General features: G+C 42.2%; 1 protein-coding gene across 1 annotated transcript; it reads left to right on the top strand.

Moving 5' to 3' along the window:
* Positions 1 to 277: 277 nt before the first annotated feature.
* On the top strand, positions 278 to 18,592 carry EMP2 (epithelial membrane protein 2). The gene is made up of 5 exons (XM_040079472.2): positions 278 to 449; positions 14,278 to 14,389; positions 16,408 to 16,501; positions 17,578 to 17,724; positions 18,297 to 18,592. Exons 2-5 carry the CDS (start codon positions 14,312 to 14,314, stop codon positions 18,479 to 18,481), a joined length of 504 nt encoding a protein of 167 aa, XP_039935406.1. The 5' UTR covers positions 278 to 449; positions 14,278 to 14,311; the 3' UTR covers positions 18,482 to 18,592.
* Positions 18,593 to 20,499: the final 1,907 nt, after the last annotated feature.

The following is a 20,499-nucleotide window of genomic DNA, read 5'->3' as shown; positions in this document are numbered from 1 at the left end:
GGGCCGAGCGCCCGGCCGCTGGCATTCCGGGGGCCGCGCTGCGGGGTCCGGCCCTGGCTGCGGAGGACGGCGGGCCGAGAGCCCCCGGGGAGGGCCGAGAGCCCCCGGGGAGGGTCGGGCAGCGGCGCGCCTGGATGGATGCCCGCCCGCCCGCCGCCGAGTGGGAACGGGCGGGGAAAGTTCCTCCTGTGCGCGCCCCGTCCGTCCGTCCGTCCCTCCCTCCGCGCCCGCACACTCTCGTACACACACACACACACACACACACACACACACACACACACACGCTCACACCCCTCTCCCGCCGCCAGCGGCCGGGGGGGGGGACTTTTGAAAGTCCTGGTTCCACACCCAGCCGCCGCTGACATCATTCCCGCAGGAGGGCGGGCGGAGGCACCGCCGCCGCCGCCAGACGGTCGCAGCCCCGGAGAGCTGCCCGCCGGCCCGCGCCCGTGAGTAGCCTCGGCCGGGCGGGGGGCGCGGGGGGAGCGGGGCGGCGGCGGGGGGAGCGGGCAGCTTCGCCGGCCAGGGGAGGAAGAAACGCCAGAAATCGGGAAAAGTTAAAAGCACGCGTTTGTTTACTACGAGGCACGTTTAATTTCGGTGGCTGCGGTGCTGCGCCGTTGCTGGGCCGGTCGGGGAGAGCGGTCCCGGTCCCGTCGAGCCCCGGCCCCGCTCCCTCGCCCAGGGCGTCGGGGAGCGGGACGGGGCGGGCCGAGGGGCTCCTCGCCAGTGAGTCCAGGCTGGGCCAAACCAGCGGAAAGTTCGCGCTCTCCACGGTTTCTTTCTGTTCTTTTCTGTAATCAACTCTCAGCGGAGTTCGCGTGTATTGCAGTAACGTTGTAGCAGCTCTTGGCAGCTCCCCCCCCCCGCCCTCCCGGTGGAAGGAAAATACACTTAGATGTAATTCAGTGCAGATTTCGGTTTATGAAGTTTTTGCCAGCATGAAACTTTTTTTTTTTTTTTTTTCGCTTGAGTCAAACTGCAGTTTCCCTCACTGCCGGTTTTTATCTATATGTGATACTCTACTTCGGGGAGGTTGTGTACCAGATACTGGACGGGCAGCTCTCAGTAACGTGGGTTGTCTGCAATATTGAGTATTGGATTTGAGAGGTCAGCTCCTTGTTTGGACATTTCTCGGAAGAACAGTGCACTGCTGTCGGTTCCTCAGCAGACTTATCCACGACTTGCTCTCACCCACAGAATGCTGCCATCAAGAAACCGGCAGTTCAGCCTCTCCGTTTATTTCTTGGCAGGAATATTTTGTTCACATGGTGCAGGAAGGTTGTGGTTTGTTTTTTTTTTTTTTCTTCCCAGCAGTTGGGAATAGTATGTAAATGATCAGTAAATATTGCAGTAGAGCATCTTAGAAGTATCTTCTGACTTGATACAGGGCTGTGAAGAAACCCACTAAATAGCTGTGAAATCCACACTGAATTTTGTTGGAGTTTTCTTTAGGAACTTTAGAAGTAAACAGCTATGATTGGCTCATCATCAGAAAATCAAAAAGTAGCTACTTATTTTCATTTACTTGCAGACGCTATATATACAGTGCTGGTGTGTTAACTGTAAAATAAGTTTTCTCACCTGCCTGAGCAGATGCTTTCTCCAGCAAATAAAAACAGTCGATAGTTTAACAGACCTGATCTCAGATGTTAAAGGCTTTGCTGTCCATGTCGTTCGGGAAAGAGCTGTGAGGCTGGACTGCTGGGACTGAGGAGTCAGGTGGCTGCAGATGTGGGCAGGCAGGAATCCACACAAATGGTAGAGGACTATTGGGCATGAGTTTCACTTGGGGGATAAATGGGAATTGCAGTTTACTGGAGAGTCCAGCAACATTTTTGTAAGAGAGAGTGCAACAAGTGCCATCTTAAGGAATGCAGCTGGGGTACAGATATTTGCCATAGCTGGTGAAATCAAAGTGGAAGTGGAAACAAAAGCATATGGTAAACATGGCCACCAGAAGCTGGTAGGAGTTTATTCAGCATAAGATTTAAGGACTTCACCTTTGCTTCAAGACATTGAAAGAAGGAACTCTTGCTGTTTTCTGAATCTCTTTGTGAACTTGTAGAGTTGAGTTAGGAAAGACTGTTGGAATACCTGAGGGAAGATTCATCCTCCATGCTGAATAAAGATGTGTACAGATTGTATCAGGCCAGCTGTGTGGCTGACAGGGATGTTACCAGGTAGCTGTCTGCCAAGCCAGGAATCCAGGAATTACTCTGCCAATAGCCATCAACATTAACTGGAGTTGAAGTGCAGCAATACCATGAAGACTCTTAGGAGGTGATCAGTTTCTTGTTAGTATGCTCATTTGGGAAGGAAAATGGTGTGTTAATATAATTTCAAATAAAAACAACATCCAATCAGTAGACAAGACACTACTGGTGTTGTATTCTTTATTTGTGGTCTGGAAAGACTTCTATCATAAACACAAAACCAGTGTTGATTATGCTGTGGGTTTTCCAGTGAGGAAAAACAGTGAGTTTTATTTGGTTACAGAGATTTAAAACCTTGTTAATAGAGGAAGTTGTTCAACAGACTGAGCAGGTCAAGTCTGAGGGCTGCTGCAACAATGTTATCTTAGACAAAGATTCTGTCTCAGTTCGTAGATCCTGGAGTTATTGTTGCTGGCCAACATTGCTTAGAAGAAATGCATATCTCCATTAAGATGGAGAACCCACTCTCAGTTAATGCACTTGACCCCTCTTGATTTATTAGCATCTCCTGCTTCACAGTTGCCTTGTGTCTTTCTTTTACTTCCATTATTATGGCTTTTGTTTTGTTTTCTTGTTTGTCTCGAGGCTGTTTCCCATCTCAGGTTTGACATTCCTTCAATGATTAGAAGAAGGTTGTACTAATGAGTCCCATATGTGTATTTAGAGAAGAAAGACCTTCCTCTACTTTTGCTAAGTATATTAGGTGTAGGCTGCCTCCTTTCATAACACTGTTTCCCTGTCATTTAAAAATTAGATCAGTGGCAGCACAAGGAGACTCTTCCCTTTTCACCTCAGCGGCTTGAATATGTTTTGATTTTCCACTGGCACTTCACATTCTACTTCTGTCTTGAGGATCATGTAAGACATGACATCCCCACATATATCAGGACAAGAATGTATTTAATTAAAGTGATAAGTAGGTCTCTGGGGACAAGGTCTTTTAAACTGCTAGCTAGCAGATGTACTTTCCAGGTCCTCCTCCATGTTCCTGTTGGAAGAAGACCCAGCAGAATGAGGCACTGTATTATACAGGAACTAATAAGAAAGAGATTTACTCTGAAGTCAAGCAAACACTGTATGTAAAATCCATGTGATACTTCAGCACAGCCAAATTTGAAAGTAGAAAGGAATGCACAGCTTTTATTGAAATCACATTGGTCTCAGAGGGAATGCAGAGGGAACATAAGCACAGGGCTAAGGAATTCCATTCATGGAGCTGTTCAGTGTTTGTTAGGGTTTGCTTGTTTATTGGATGCTCAAAGCAAACCATGATCTTTGCAGTGGAGTTTCAGTTTTTGCTGTATTTTTTTTTTTTCAATTTTTTTTTGTTAAAAACTTTGCTGTTTTAGAGAGTAGATAATTTGGTAAAATATACCTCAAAATGTCAGGTGGCGCTTATGACTTCATTAGGAAGATAAGCATCATATTTATTAGAAAATACATCTTGCTGGGTGAGAGTCGAGAGAAAACCTGATGGCCCGAACTCATCCATCAAAGGAATTATTATTTCTCCACTGAATGGGGAAAATGTAATTACACCTTTTTATTTTGCCGGTGAAGTTTCATGGGCAGATTTAATGATGGTATGTGCATGCCAGGTGAAGCCTCATAATTTGGGTGTGACCTTAAAATACAACCCTCTGGCTGTGTAGAGATCTTCACAGGAGTCTGTAGGTGGAGCAGAGAGTGGACTGACTCAAATACCCCTTAGAGATGGCTATAGGATATATATTTATGGTTTGCTTCAGTGATTCTTAAACGCTGTGCTATGTTTGGAGTAGCATGGGCCGCAAACAGCCGAGGTGGGCAGCATGAACACTCCCTCGGCTGTTTAATGCAGGTGTTTAGTGTCCCAAAATAGATCAAAATTCTGGCCTTCTTCCAGACAGAAAGAGACCTTCCAAAGGCCCTGGATGTCTCTGCTGAGGTGTATGTGCTACAAGGTGGCTCTGCACACTCACTTGTTTTCCAGGGCTTGCAGTGCTCAATCCACTGAAGCAACAAACCCACTGTTTAGCTCAAAGGCAGAAACAAACTCAAGTCCAGGGACTGCAGAACAGTCTGTGAACAACTGAAGGGCTCTGGCTGAGCCTGCCCATCTGTCAGGGCGCTTGGTGTACCCCTCCCTGGCACTGTGGCTGTGCAGTGACCCAGGCACTGTCCAGCCTGGTCAGGGTGCAGCTGTGGGGTAGAGCAAAGAGATCCAGGGGCTGAGGGGACTGGGCTGTTCCCATAGAGCAGCCAGTGTAGAAGAGCTGTGCACTCAGTGTGCTCAGTCAAGGCATAGAAATCCTTCTACCTGGACTTGTAGAGTCCACATGGCAACTTTAATTGCACCGATTACAAATTATGGGGTAAAAATTTTGTTCTGGAGGTAGGCTGAGTATTCAGTGTAATCCTGTGCTACAATGTTGCTGTCAAAGTAGTAGTAGTAGTAGTTGTTGAGAGTTTGAGCTTTTTATTTTATAACCAACTGTGGTACCACCAATAGAAATGTGTTTTCACACTCTTGATAGATGATGTGTAAACTCTGAAATAACTAAAACCAAAGTTTCTCAACACAGAGCTAGTCAAAGCCAAATCAAAACAAGCAGTTTGAAAATTTTACAACAGTGAATGCAACACATTTCATTGCTAGCAATTTCCACAGAACATCTGCCAAAGTTAAAACAATATCAGCTTTTATTTCTACAGAATTAAGTGCATTGCTTTCAATCTAGAAAGACAGACCTTTTCTGCCTTTGTTTGTTGGTTAATTAGGTGGAACATCATAAATCACTCGAGCTGTTCTGTTGTATCTGTAATAATCTCTGGATAAGCAGCAGCCTGTAGTTAGTAGAGCCCAGTGTCTGGGGTTTACTCAGAACTATGTTAATGTGTAGTCAGTGCTGTAGGTGTGCTTTTTTTTTTTTTTTTTTCCCTTTTCATTGACTGAGGACACATTTTGTCTGTCAACCTGATAGAAAGATCTGGTATTTTACTTGGTCTGTAACTCCCTGCCCTGCCAAGGTATTGAGCAGGGACACCCTCAACACTGAAACGTGGCCACACAGTGATTGAGCAGGGGTGAGGCCAGGCCACACCTCAGTTCAGCTGTTTCAGGAGCAGGTTCCCAGGAGGGTTCTCATAGCTTGAATAGCTTATCAGAACAGCCTCGTGTCATTGTCCCAGCTCCACGGAGCCGCTGCTTCCCCGAGCCAGAGGCAGGGCTGTGCCAGCTGGCTGCCAGGGGCTCTCTCCTTCCTGACCACTGCCCTGGGGCCTGGCAGGCACCCTCAGACAAGGGGCACAGGCCACATGCACTCTTGGAAGCTTTGCCACCCACCCGAGGAACAAGTGGTCCCTCCAAGCTGGCTGTGTGTCACGATCACCACGGTGTTACTGCACTGCCCAGCTGCCAGCACTGCTCCCAGCCCCGCCAGCAGCCCTTGGAGCACGGCAGAGAATTCAGCTGGGTGCCAGGGGCATGGCTATCGTGCAGAAAGCCTGTTGTGAAACACACAGAGACCTCGGTGAAGCTGTTGAGAGGCTTCACAGGAGAGTGGAGCTGCAGGACCCTCTCAGGACAGCAGGTCTGTCATCCTGCTAGCACAGTCCCTGCATTACAGAAATCCTTTCTTGTGGAACTCTCTTTTTCCTGTGCTGTGGTGATTGTAAGGCTGTTCTAGAATGTGACAGCTCTAAGAGTTGTAATTTACATCCTAAATGTGCTCACGTCTGATTTATCGCCATTTATTTTCATCACTAAGTTAAACTGTTCTTTTTCCTTCCATGTGTTTGCCTTGACCTGCAAGCAAGTATATCCCCATTCTGTTTTGATCTTTGAAAATGAGCAAGTCAGAACGAGAAGTTCTTGTCTTGTCAAGCTTAGGAAAACAAGCTTTAAGTACTTTGAGACCAGCCTGATTGTTAAGAAAGTTTTAATGCGCACCACAACTTTGTTTATATTGAAGTGTTATCTGGTGCACAACAAGCAAACTAGCTGGAGAGCAAGCATTGAACAACTGAAATGATGTGTGCTTTCTTTCATTTTCTAAGAATACAGTTAAGCTCTACTCATACATACTTAAGTTACAAACATTTTATAACATGTTTTGCACATGCCTATGTGAAAGCTGGCTGAATACATTTATATTTTGCAAGAAACCAGAAACTTCAATATACAAGCGGTTACTTCTTTCAAATTACTGCTGGGTTTTCTCAAACAATATGTGCCCTTTGAGAAATCCCTTGAACCATGGGGTGTCTTTGATGAAAGACTGTTTTGTTAGCATTTGCCAAAGGCATGTGATGCTCAGCATAAACTGAAGGTGGGAGAGTAGATGACTATGATGGGAATCAGAGATTAATTGCAACCCTTTTAGGTGTTATTTAGTAATATGGCAGCCTACCTTACACCACTGTGGGTTGTGTTGGGATTAGATGCAAATATAGAACATCTTAAATATGAGTTTATTATTATTTGGTATAAAAGTACAGTTACAAGAAAAAGTGCTTTAGAGAAACAAGAATGTGTAAAAGATTTACTTTCGACGATGGCGTGATTTGTGCTGCTGGAGGAGGAGAAACATTCTCTTTCTGCTGACCACACAAAACCCTCTAAAAGGCAGTTTTGAGAAGATGAAGTCTTAAAGACTTTCATTTAAATATGTCTGTCTGTGTAGGCAGCTGACTTCTGTACCTGCTAAATTGTCTTCTCAGCATATAGTGGCTGGTAATGTCTCTTCCAGGTTTTGCAGGAGTATTTGAATACATCTTGAAGTTTTTAAGCTTCAGGCTGTTTTTTAGGATTTTCAGGTACAGTGTCACAAGACTCATTTTTTCGGTAAGTGACACTTCCCCACCCCACAACAGGGCATTGTGTCCCTGTGTTCCCAAAGGTCCTGCTGGTTGTCTTCTGCTGAGTCTGCCCACAAAGGCTTCATGGCAGAGTGACTTTCCTCTGCTGTGGAGACAGCGGGGCCACACTGAAAGGAGTGGTAGGGCAAGTCTAAACCCAGCCCAAACTTGTTTGCAAATAAATGACTAACAGAGTTACAGAAGTGGCAGCAATACTGGCATCCCTAGGTCAAAATTTTATTAATAGCATTCCTAAGAAATTAGAAACATCAGCTTCTTTGGGTCTCCTTACTCAAAGCTAGCATGTTGCATTTTTGCTGCAGTTTGCTTCTTGGTTTTGTTCAGAAATATATGGAACAGCAGGCTTAGAATTTCCTGGACTTTGGAGTCCTGGCTTGGTAGCATAGATCTAATGAGGAGGACAGGGTGAGAAGGGAGAAGTCTGGAGATGATCTGCCAGACCCACCCGTAATCACAGTCTCTTTCACCTTTGGTAACTAGGTGGGGTTTCTGAAAAGGAGACCAGATTAATGTTTATGAAGTTGCTTGAGAAAGAGCTGAAAGGGTGCTTGAGCATTTCCTCACACACAGGTGACAGGGAGGCCAGGCACACGAGCTGGTTCACTCTGAGTCTGCTGTTGCTCAGGCAGTCCCACCAGTACCAGCAGGATGGACAGACATCCAAACACCATAAAAACAAAAGGTTTTATTAAGCTATAGGTGCACATTTGTATTAGTTGTGGTGCACAGCTAAGCAGACCTCAGGGCTTTGGTTGCAAGGCACAATTTTTTGAAAGAAAACAGATAAAAACTAGGTCATTCCATGTCTTGTGAGTTTCCCTCCAAGCCCCTGTATTTCACTATCAAAACACAACAAGTTGACAGCTGTAATTGTGCTGGAGGTTACTGGGTCTTAACACAGCCTGCTGCAAGGGCATCAGTAAATCTAGATCTGATAGGATGACCCTAGTTTATTTTCTGCCACTGTGTTAAAAAAGCCATAAATGTTGTCATTCAAATGGAGCTATGGAAGAGAGTGTGGAATCATTTTTTGCTGTATTGATTTTTTTTTTGCCTTCATACAGCAGTTTGGTGCAGGGACCTTTGATTCATTTCCTTCTGATTTCCTTGCTTTGTGAGGAAGGGCTTTGGAAAACAGGTGGAAATGTAAGTGGAAAGCTCTCTTCCTTCCACATAAAATAGGTAGCACAAAGAGCTGTGGGCTTGAACATGTTCTCAGTTAAACAAACAAAAAGAGCTGATGGTCTCTCTGCCATCTAGGAGCTCACAGGACACTTAGCCCTCTTGATTCCAAAGCCAGCATCAAGCAGGGACCTGAAATTTTATTTCACGTAGAACATATTGTTCTTCCAGCTTAGCTTCACACCAGGAAGAAATTGGGTGGGAGCCCATGTGCCGTGCAGACTGTTACTTGTACTTTGCATTTCCGTCCTGGGTCCCCATTCAGTATTGCAGAGTGTAGTCAGAGCCATCCAGCACTTCCTGGAGGTCTCCACATTGCCTGCAGAGACTGGGTGAAGGACATTCAGTTTCTGTATTGATTGTTAGCTGGGAAACACCTGAGCATGAAAACAGGTCACAGTTTGAATCTACACTTGAAGAGTGTTGGTGTTCCCAACTGTTAAATTAACTCAGACAGAAGAAATAAAGAAACTGAAGTAAATTGTTTCAACTGGTGTAATTATTCTCTTGGTATTACATTTCCTGATTTTCTCGTTCTTTATGTTGTTTGATATTTAGGCATTAGAGGATTGTTGAAATTGCTGGCTTGGGAGAAAGTCTGCTGTCTGAACTTCATTTTTGGTTCCAGTTCTGAGAATCACACAAGGAAAACAGAACCCTTCATACTTGATAAAAGGAAAAAAAAATGTTAACAGTATCACTCTGTTCTTCATAAACCAGGGAATTTTGTGCAAGTTTAGAGACAGTGGTACAGGCAAAATGTGTGCCAGCTTCTGAGTTCTCTGTCATGAGACACCATGAGATGTGGCACAAGAACTCTGAGCAAAACATGTAAATCCAAACAACTTATGATGCATCACAAGATGAGAGATTTCTCATGCTACAAGTATACAGAGTTTTTCTTCTAAATTCACATTTTTACACCTAATTATAGCACTGGGGGGCAGTAGAATTGATATTTAAGGTTTGCTTTGATTCAGTGACCTCAAGAAAGTTCAGCTGAACTGAACACTTATTGATGGCCCAACGACCTGCTGTTCTAGTTGCAATGAAACATCCCAGTGCAGAGAGCTGCAGGTATGGTAACTTGTTGAGCAGGATCCTCTACCCCTTGTTTTGGGTGTGTCTTTTCAGCACACTAAACGTGGGTGTTGAGAGTCTGCACACCCCCAGCCTCAGTCTATGCAGAGCAGGAGCTGTTTTGCAGAGATTTCACTGTGTTTCTAAGGGGATGAACCAGGATTGTCTGTGTGGAAGTTTTCTCATATGTGGGCTCAGATGAAGATGATAAAAACCCCTGGCTTGATCTTAGGGAGCGAGGGCAGCAGCCAGTATTGGAGGCTAAGCTTCAGCCTTTCCAATGCAAATGAGCTCAGGATAAACATACTCCACTATGTATTGCTGGTTGCAAAAACTGAGTATACAAAAACATGAGAAACAGCCTGGCAGCAGAGTTGAACTGCATGGGAGGAAAACGTTTGTTGTGGAGATGACATCCGGGTTGGAAAGCAGTGATAAAACTTCTGTTAACAACTGTCAAATTCTGTTAAGAACTATTTTCATTTTTGCTTGCTTGCTGTACTAAACAGCAGAAAAAAATTAAATAGTCTTGTTTCTTTGTACTGATGGACATTAAAGATAAAGATAAACTTCATCCTAGCGATAAACTGAGGCTTTTCTGCAGGGGATGTGTTTTTGTGTGTGATATGACATAGGGAGGCAATCCAGATTTGAAACACTACAGTTCAGAAATGTTGCAAGCCCTGGCCTAGATACCTTATTTTACTGTGCAGTTCTGTGATGGTTGTAGTGTCTTATCCTGTATAAATGTACTTGTTTCTGCATGTCCAGGAGATTATAGTAGAGGCCTTCATTTCTTCTAAAGCTCATCAGGCTCTCCCATGGCAAGTGCAAACTACTTCTTCCAAAAGTCTGCATTACTGAAGAGATTCAAAAGAAGTGTGACTGCTGTATTTATCCTCCCCATGTAAAATGGAGTGGCACTGGAGCATTACTTCTGCATTAATTGAAAAAAATATGTGCTGTTGCTATAACTGGCCTTCTGTTTTCAATGTTTTGTGTAAGTATCCTGCAACTTAACAGGATTTGTGGGAAATGTTATTACCACAGCAAATCTGGATGTGTTCAGTGGGATTCCTATAACTTACTCTTTCTAGATCCAGTGGCAGTCTGCACTTGTAGCTCAGCAGTATCTGTCCACTTCTGCCTTAAACCATACCTTGTGAAGTGGTATTAAATGCTTAGGCTTGCAATTAGAGGAATTCATGTTGACATCCAATGTCATTCTTACTATAACCCCCGAATCTGGTTTTAATGGCACATGTGATGAGCTAAGTCAAATAGTATGTTCTCTTTTGTCAGAGCTTTGCTGGAGATTAGTACAGGGAGGTTCCTGAAATAGCTACAGATTGACAGGAGAGCTGAGCTGGAAGGGGCCTCTGGAGGTCTCTAGTGCAGACTCTGGCTCCAAGCAGGGGGTTAGATCAGGACGTTCTGGGTCTTGCTTCAGTCAAGTCAGGAAGATGTCCAAGAATGGAGATCCCACAGCCTCGTGGGCCCTGTTCCAGTACTTAATCATGCTCATTGAATATAATTAATACTTTTTTCACAATTGGAATATTCCTTGTTGCAACTTGTAACTGTTGCCTGTAGTCTTTTCATCACGTACTTCTGAGAAGAGTGGCTCCATCATTGTAAGTGTAGTGTGTCCAAAAAGCTTTTCTCATATATCTGTGTGTGTATAAAAACTATTAAAAGAATTCAAGCCACTTTGGGGAATGATGAACAATATCTGTTGCATCATGCCAGCCTTCATCCGTGCCTAAAGGCAGTGTACTTAAAAATCATGAACACCTTGACCTGAGAGCATGGTGTGTTTCAACTGCAGATGGGAGATGGTGAAAAATCACTCTGCCCAGGAAACAGTTGATGGTAAATGAGAAAAGGAGTACAGCTAGTGTGCAGAACAGGATGTTACCAAAGTGTTTGGTTAGTAATACCTTAGTGAAATAACAATTCTGAATGTAAATGCAAACAGTGCTCTGTAACTGTGTCCTTCCCTTGCTCATAGGGAGAGGAAAGGAGCTGCCTGCTGCTAGGAGACATTCCCAGGCAGGCTGTCCTCAGAGGACTGGGGAAGGAAGAGCTTCATGCTGAGGGAGTGGAAGAACCTTGAGTCTGCACAGTAAGGTTTTGAATTCCAGGACTGAGTGGAGTGGAGAAGGACTGGTAGTTCTCTCTGAGGGATAAAATCCAGAATTTCCAGCTAGAGAGGGACGCAGATTCTGTAGTAGCATCTGTGACTTTACTGGTGGCATCTTGGAAGAGGGTAGCTGCTCTTTGCTTCCTGCCCATAGATCTCAGAGAGTTTCTCTGGAAAACCCTCCTCCCTTCATTATTCCTTGTGCAGGCTGGGATGAACCACAGAAACTCCTGGGTGTCCATGGGAAGGGAAAGTTTGGAGGAGTGATTGAGGTCTTTGCACTTCTGGGATCCTGCTCAGGCATGACAGATTGGATAATCAGTTCTTGTTGTCTTTTCCTGGTATTAATTACTTGGAAATGGTCTGTCTCCCTCCTTTTCCCCAGTGTATTTAATTCCTGTCTCCATGTGTCATTGTTTAGCACTGTTTGCACAGAAGTTGTAGCAGCTCATGAAGGGAGCTGTTGCCAGCAAGTCCGGAGGAGGAATCTAAAGATGGTTGTTAGGAAGGGTCTTAGTAACAGAAACATTAGACCTTTCTTACTGGTGGTTTTTTTTGTTTTGTTTTGTTTTGTTTTGTTTTGTTTTGTTTTGTTTTTGGTGAAGACAAAACAAAAATCTCTTTCATTTAATCTTGGCTTTTTTTGGGTAAAACAAAAAAATTCTTCTCACCAGCCATACATGTTTATCTATCTTGTCTCAAACACTTCTCTTTATGGATGAAAACAGTAAAACAAAACCACTCACTTGATTGAAGATAAAGTGGGTTCTCCTGTGTTGGCAGATCTTGCTTTTGCAAGATTGGTTTTAATTAGGTTACATTTTTTGGTCTCTCTTACTTTATGTTACTTCATGTAATAAGATGAAATTGCATTGTTATTCTTAAAATAATACCGAGTACAATTTGGTTCTCTCTCCTTATGTGGCAGATGATTGTTGCATTACTGAATGCTTAGATACCATCTGTGCAAGAAATGAACCTCGCAAAAAAAACCAGCCACAAGACAAGAGAGTGCTGTGCAAAGACTGGTACATATCGCAAAGAAAATATTTTGATGTGGCATTATACAAACCCACAAAATATCTTCTTTTCCTTTCTTCCTTTCATTCAAGCAAGGCTCAATAGAGAGCCATGAATGACATTTGTGGAAGCGGAACTGGATTCAGAGGACCTTGAGTCATACAGCAGAATCAGCTCATTGGAGGAAATTGCCACTTTCTGTTCTTTGTTGTGGCTGAGAAGGCAGAGTTTAACAGAGAGGAAATGGGAAGGAATACACACTAGAGTAGCTGCTTTTCCTATTTTAGGGTTGGACTTGGCTTTCCCATTCAGTCATTCTAATTAGATACGGATATAAGGCTATCCACTTATTTTTCACAAAAGCACTTTAATGCTGTTTGCCTTTGAGCTTGTTATAACTCTGTACTGCAGTGGAGATGGAGAGGATTAGTCTGGAACTCCTGGTCTCTATTCACTGAGTTATTATGCTGTCAATTATCTTTTTGTTAAAGTTTTGCAGAGTAGTTATTATTTGCCCTGATGAGAGTGCCAGTGGAGCTGCTTTAAAAATGCTGTCAGAGTAGTCCTTTTATTTGGTTTAATTACTCATGTGGTTCATGATTCCAGTAAATGGCAGTAGGAGAGATGGGGTTTGACATGAAAAAAACCACATGGAAGTCTTAAAATTGATAAAAGTCTTAAAATTCATAACTGCCCTTTCTTTTGGATATTTACTGTGTTATGTGTTGGCATCATTTGACATCATAGAATGTGTCCAAAGCAAAAGAAAGGGAGAAATATGCATTAATGTACTGAGGAGTGACAACATGCAGATGATGTACAGAATGGCGCACTTTAACTGCAAAGATCTGCAAGACTGCAGATTCCTTAAAGCATACATTAATTGGCAAGAATTTCTGGCCAAAAAGAAATAGATATGTCAAGCAATTGCATTTTTCTGTGTATTAGTAGCAGTAGTTTTCCCTAACCTATTTCTTATGTGCCCGCAGATTTCCTGGGGATTCCAGTGAAATAGAGTTTCTGATTCTCTTGTACACAAAAAGTTTTTTTTTTTTTTTTAATGTTCATGTTTTTTCAGCGTGAGATTTGACATTGTAATAAGTGGGTAAATAAGGTATGAAGGTAATAGGGAGCCTACAGAGAGTATTAAGTGACTGAACATAAAATAGCTAATTGGATTATTATGTGACTAATGGGTTTATTCAGACCTACCAGTGGGAGCAATATGTTGAAGAAAACGGTAGTTCTTAGTCATTATTCAGTGGATAAAACTTATAACTATGAACAAAGGACATGAGGCCTAAGGTACAACATAGGTGTTACTAAATCCAGGAGGTAGTTCTTGATGCACTTAATTTTCTTCTAAAAGCATCCTTTTGAAATCTGGTTCTTCCTTCTTTGGAAGGATGGTTGAAACAAGACCTTACTGCAGTCAGTGGAAATATCATCACTGCACATGAGGCTGTAATTTGAAATGCACTTCTCTAAAAGGTGACGTGAAGGAGTTTTCCATCCTTGCACACAGAACGAAACTTCTTTGTGTGTTTATTCATTGCAGCCATCGTGCTGGAAGGTTGCAAAATGCACCTCTTGGCTTCATTTCAAGTTGTGATTCATTTTAACACCCATGATGCCAGTTCAGTATCTGCAGAGATAGAACATGTGCTGTGGATTCAAACTGCATCTGATGTTACTGTCTCTAACAGCACCATTTACTGCAGGTCGATCCACTGACCGCTCTTAAAGATTGTTCATATTATTCCTTATGTTCAACAGATTTATCTCAGCCTAAAGCCTTCCCAGAGCAAGGATGCTGATTCTCCTGGCCTTCATTATCGTGTTTCACATAACCTCGGCAGCGCTGCTGTTCATCTCAACTATCGACAATGTAAGTGTCATTTCTTCTCGTCTCTCAAATATACTGGGATTTCTTTGCTTCATAAAAATTGAGTTTTTCTTCTCTAGGCTTCAACTGACTTACTGAGAGAAGCTAAGTTTGTTAGGCACACTGGTGTCCTAAGAGCCTTCTGTAACAAAAGTGCCTTGGATGTGCATGTTGCTGGTGGATAATCTATCCATGGCATCATGCTGTAAACTCAAGGCAGCACATCCTCTCCCCTGGGAGAGACTTGGCCAGGGACGATATTTACAGGGTAGAGCCCTGAGGTTTTATTCAGCTGGCTATGAAGGAGAGAGGGGAAAAATCCACTGTCCTTTTGTGTAAAGCACATGAAGTCAAACAGCTGGGGATTAACGTGTGGGGATAATTTCAGTCAAGGTGTGCTTTGCCTCACAAATGCTTGTCCAGATGCCCCGTTAAATCATGAGAGACACCATGAATGTATCTGTGTCCATTAAGTTGAAGTAGCTTCAGCACAAAGCTTTAAAATATTTTATGTTGCTTTCTTTTCAAATTTCCATTTTATTTTTGTGATCAGAAAGAATTTACCCTCCAGTATTTATATCAAGCTTTTAGTGGAATTCTCAATTTTCCAAAACAGCCCACTATCCTGATCAGAAGTCGTTGCTGTGGAATGTGTCAATGAAATCTGATGAATGTACAGGATTTTGATATTAAAAAATTTGCTGCTGAAAATAGTGTTCAGTGAAAACCATGCCCCAAGTGAAATGTGTAACCCACAACTTTTTATTGCAAAAGCGTACAAACTCAGGTGTTACATTTTAGTCAGCTGGTTGATTGTTCCATGGAAGTTGGTCATTATTTGAGCACTAGAGTAGGTTGTCCTACCCTGCTCCTTTGAATATTTAGAATGCAAAGACAGTGGGCAAAGCAACCTAATCTTATTTCAAATCTGCTACACAACCCAAATTATTACAGAAATAAAAGCCTATGCACTCTGCTTTGTGTCATTAGCTACTTTTGAGCAATTAAAAACTTAAACCCTACAACCCCCTTCTATTACATTTTATACTATGTATCTATATAAGAGCTCAGAGCTGAAAAATAACATTGAATTTGAACTGTAAAATCCAAATGAATGGCATCCTGAGAAAGTAGTTCATTTTCTTAAAACACAGCGTTCTGTTTATCCATATGCCTACAACCATAATATATCATAGTTTTAACTGCAGTATTGTTTGCAAAGCTGCACAGTAAGCTCTGAGGCTTCTGGATGTCTATTTAAGCAGCAGATCCTACCAGGAATCGTATTTATAAGCTGTATTTTGTGCAGCTCTAGTCAAAACAAAGGCCTGGGTAGCTATTGGAATGGGAATGGGTTTCCTGAGGAAATGCCACTTGTGGAGTGCTTGTCATTTTCCAGGCTACTGTAAAAATCTGCTCAGATGCTGCAGTACCATTTTGCCTTGAATGTTAAAACCTCAAAATAGAAATACCACAAGAGGATCTTAGTTTGTCAGCAGCCATTACCAGACAGATGCCATAGTATACCTCAGCACAGCTGCATTACATTGATGTGAATCACGTCAGTGGCAGGAGCCAGAACATCTATAAAGGACTTCTGTTTCACAGGTGATGCTATTTCCTGCAAATTAGCAAATGCTGTTCCTTCAGAGAGGTGTGCATTCTAAACAGGGTCTGGGTGAACAAAGCAAATCTTGTCTAGGTGTCTCAAGGAGAGAGCAATCACCGATTATGTGAAATTTCTGCCCAAATGCTGGAAATCCCTTGTGCTTTGGGATGTTTAAGATGCCCTTACCTACTGCACAGAGGTCTAAAATGAGAATGATGCGTGGATAATTGTATACCCTTTATTCTGAAATGCCATGAGATCTCACATTTCATTTGAGTGGTTAAGCATCAAAAATGAACAGAAAATCGTTACAGCTGATGTATCTGATCAGCAGACACTTGGACAAGGAAGGAGATTTGTAGTTTCTGTTTGTTTTTTCTCCCTGTAAGAGTCCTTTACTTCTATTTTGCAGGCCTGGTGGGTGGGAGATAACTTTTCTACAGATGTCTGGAGAATGTGTACCACAAATACGAGCACCTGTATGGCTATCACTGAGGAGTTCAACGGTGAGTGTCTCTCCATGCCTGTGTCTGTGTTCTTTCAGGAGATCTGGTGAAACTGCTATGAAATTTACAGGGGCAGGTTCATAGTTCTTCAAAAATGCGTATGTCCTAACTAGGCAGGTCTTCTAAAAACTTTAATATTGGTTTTTCATTTTGGAAAGGCAACTGTTCTAACAGTTTCTGTGAGTGGGAAGCTGTCATGTGCACTTAAGAGACCAGTGCAAGAGAGTAAACACAAACTACTGATAATGACTGCTAATGAGTTCTTAAAAAAATTAGGTAAAAACACTGAAGTCATCTGAAGTGGTAGAATTTGCTTCAGAATTGAACTTGCAGAGAAGAACCTAAAGATGCTGGCTGTGTACAAGAATGGGGGAAAAAGTAGAAGAAAACTCAAGCTGGAGTTTTTAGAAGGAAGTTTAATATACAGCCTAGTGTAATAGCCTGCCTTACAAAAACTGAAAGTATTCTCAAATGTTCTGTTTATTTGTTCACTTTCCATCTCTGTGTACGTTAAAGAGGTAAATAATTTGAAGAACCGTGTACCCATTTTGTTTTCCAAGCATCCGGTTGGTTTAGGGCCTGTAATGTGCAGTGAGCTGAGGCACTTCACACAGGCCATCTCAGCTAACCTGGGTTTGTTCTGTGTATTACCGTGTGTCCACTGCAGTCAGGGACCCACCCTGGGGAGATGAGGGGGGGCAGAGGTGTGTCTGCTGCTCCACAGAGCTGTCTCCAGGTCTGCTGGGAGGCTGGGCTCTGCATTTGGAAGCTGTTTGGCACAGCTGGCGATTTCCCTGTGCTTCCAGGGCATTGATGGCAGCAAAGGGTGGGGTGTGGCAGAAGTAGTCTCTTCAGTGTTTTCATTCAGTTTGATGAGAAGCTTTTAGAGGTTTTTAAGCCACTGGCTGTATTAATACCAAGGAAGCAGAGGAGAACCAGCCTGTGCAATGCACACACAACTGCTTTGCTGCATCTGCTGAACTCCTACTTATGGAGCACAGCTCTGCCCCTTAACTCCTTGCAGGAGAAGGCGAAGAGAGAAACTATTTTTAATCAAGGCTGCTTTGTTTTTGCAGAGTATCAATCAATTCAGGCTGTTCAGGCCGCCATGATTCTGTCTACGATTTTCTGCTGTGTGGCATTTCTGGTTTTCATTCTTCAACTCTTCCGTCTGAAGCAAGGAGAAAGATTTGTGTTAACCTCTATCATCCAGCTCCTGTCATGTGAGTGATTTTTCAACACTTTTGACTTTAATGATATTTTCGTGAAAGTAGGAAAGCGGGAAAAGGTTTCAAAAAGAATGAGCTGCATGAGAACTCTCTAGTGCTGTTGAGGCCATAGCTTATCCTTAACTGTTTAAACAGTGAACTGTTCCATTCTGTCATATATAGGCAGTTAAAACATGGATGTCACCACTGCTCAGTATAAAGTAATACAAACTTTGAAGGGAAAGGATTTGAGATTCTGAACTTCTTGAACACATTAAATAACTCTCTAATTGTTACAGGCGAGTACTCACTTTGATTTTTTTCAGCCTTAAAAACTACCCAGATGTTCAGAACCATTTTCTGTTCACTGCAAATGACATAGATACACAACAGCACTTCAAATTTAAAGCTTGCCAAATAAACTGAAAATATGTCTTGAAATGCTTCCAGGTTAGTTTGAGGATGGAAAACGAGCATCTGCAAAGAAAGGACATTGTGGGAAGCAGCTGACAGAAAAGACAGTGAATAGTTGTGTGTACTGATAATATTTTAAGATACCGACCTTTATTATTTTCTTCCTCCTGCAGGTCTGTGTGTTATGATTGCAGCTTCCATCTACACAGACAGGCACGAAGACCTGCACCAGAGCCATGGATATAGGATGGAAGTTTCCAAGGGCCAATATGGCTATTCCTTTGTCTTAGCCTGGATTGCATTTGCCTTTACCCTGATCAGTGGAGTGATGTACTTAGTACTAAGGAAGCGTAAATAAACGTCAGCACCTAGTTATTTCTGTCACTGCAGTACAAAACCAAATTCCAGTAACCATTTTGTATATAATCATTTACATGGTTTTGTAGTAAAAGTATTGTTTCTCTAAAAATGTACTGTGTTCTTGATATGAAACAGAAATTAAAAAAAAAAAAAAAAAGAAGGCAGGTGAAACGAAATACCTGGCACCTCCAGGTCAGGGGTCGGAGCAACACAGAGCCAAGTTGTTTCTTGTACATATTTCATCATCATAAATGGTTTTCCTTTATTAGACATTAACAGTTTGTTCCTGGCCTCTAGATTACAAATAAAGCCCGTACAAATTAAATTTTAAACAATATACTAACTATATTTCTGGACCAGATATATCCCTTTGAACTACGTTAAATATAAGGGTGTGTAAAAAAGCGAGGTGCAGATCACAGTGAAAAAGCAAACAATTCTAAAGCCCAAAGCTGCACTCAGAGTGTCTGCCCTGGCACAGGACCAGTGTTCTGCTCTTTATAAAGTGCAGTAAGTGTCATCAAGTTTTTATTAAAACCACTTGCTTTCCAAAAGTAAACAAGTCCTTTTTGTACTCCAGCAAATGTTTCTCTTGATTGTCTTTCCCATTTAATTAAAGCACAGAGAGCCTTTGGTGGGAGCACTTATCAGCCAATTCCCTGTCCAGCCTGGGCCCAGCACAGCTGGGGCACTGAGGAACTCCCCACCCCAGTCCTGAATCCCTTCAGCTTAGCCTCGGGCAGCATTTCTGGAAACAGAAAAGGATCACTGAGCCTACATCTGCAGATTTCTAAGCAGACTAGTGATGAAGGAATGCCAAATTTAGATTTTTACAGCCAAACTCGACATGTTACACTGGGATTTTATCACGTAGTGATTTCATGGTTAATGTGTCCTGTACAAAAGCATTCCCGGAGTCTGCCCATTAGGAAATTGGCCTTTAAAAATTCATTTTAAATTCCTTTGTGGATTTTACTGGAACTAAGCACTGCTACTAAACAAATCAGAGTGCAATTACTATGCTTATGAATTCCAGGATAGGTCTGAAGATAAAAAGACTAGGTGTTTTTTTATTTTTCAGTAATTCTGTGAGCTAAATCCTTGCCTTAATACCAGGCTTAGCTGCTTTGCAGTGTAATACTGGCTTTGGCTGATGGTGTTTTGAAGATCAGTGTGGAAAATGAATGAAGTGGCCTGTTTTGGTTAGTCACAGCTTTGATGCTTAAGTACAGATTTGACTTTTGAAAAGCTCAAACCATTTATTTATTTACTTCAGTATATTCACTACAGCTGGCCCAATACACAGGCAGTAAGAAAGTAAATAGGTTTGGAATGAGGTATTACACTTAAAGTAGAATAAGTTCAGTATCATAAGGCAGTGTAGCTCCACTGAAGTTAAGAATTACTGCATTAGACATCAGTTGATGCCTAATGTAGTCAGATAATGAAATTTTATCAGATTTCTTCAGATTTATCCTTGACTTATCACAAAGTAAAAGTTCAGGTGCATAGCTTTTTAGCAACTGGCTCCAACATGAGTGACAGGTCATGTATCCACCTACATTCCTTCAACATCCTATAATGCTTTGGCATGTGCTGCTTGTCTTTTGGGAGCAAAGAAATCCCAGTAAGACTGTTAAAAAATTAGGATGAGCAAGCAGGACATCATGGTAAAAGTAATAATAATAGTTAAAAACCCACATTAGCTTGAAGAAAAGGGATTCTCCCCAGTCTAGCATCATGCTAGTATTTTATCAGGTTTTTTTCCTCTTAGTGCTCTGAATTTCAAAAATTATTGCCCTACTTTTTAAAAAAGTGTCTCTATAATTTGCTGAATACATTTCAGGTTCAAAACATGAGTTTTTACTAGCAAGCAGAATTTGACTTAAGTAGATAGATGCAGGTTTAAGGATGAATGTAGATTGTTAACTAGGCATTTTGCTGCATTTATTAAAACATGAAACAATAAGGGAAACCTTAAAGCAAATATGGATTAAAGTTCTAATATCTAGAGGA

This window comes from Hirundo rustica, chromosome 15 (assembly GCF_015227805.2).
Source record: "Hirundo rustica isolate bHirRus1 chromosome 15, bHirRus1.pri.v3, whole genome shotgun sequence".
NCBI lineage: Eukaryota > Metazoa > Chordata > Aves > Passeriformes > Hirundinidae > Hirundo > Hirundo rustica.
Note: the sequence above shows the minus strand (reverse complement) of the source record. Positions and strands in the feature narration are given on the sequence as shown.

Coding starts and splice junctions, on each gene's coding strand:
- EMP2 (XM_040079472.2), top strand. CDS start 14,312: ATGCTGATTCTCCTGGCCTTCATTATCGTGTTTCACATAACCTCGGCA. Junction 14,390..16,407: donor TCATCTCAACTATCGACAAT/GTAAGTGTCATT, acceptor TCTATTTTGCAG/GCCTGGTGGGTGGGAGATAA. Junction 17,725..18,296: donor TATCATCCAGCTCCTGTCAT/GTGAGTGATTTT, acceptor TTCCTCCTGCAG/GTCTGTGTGTTATGATTGCA.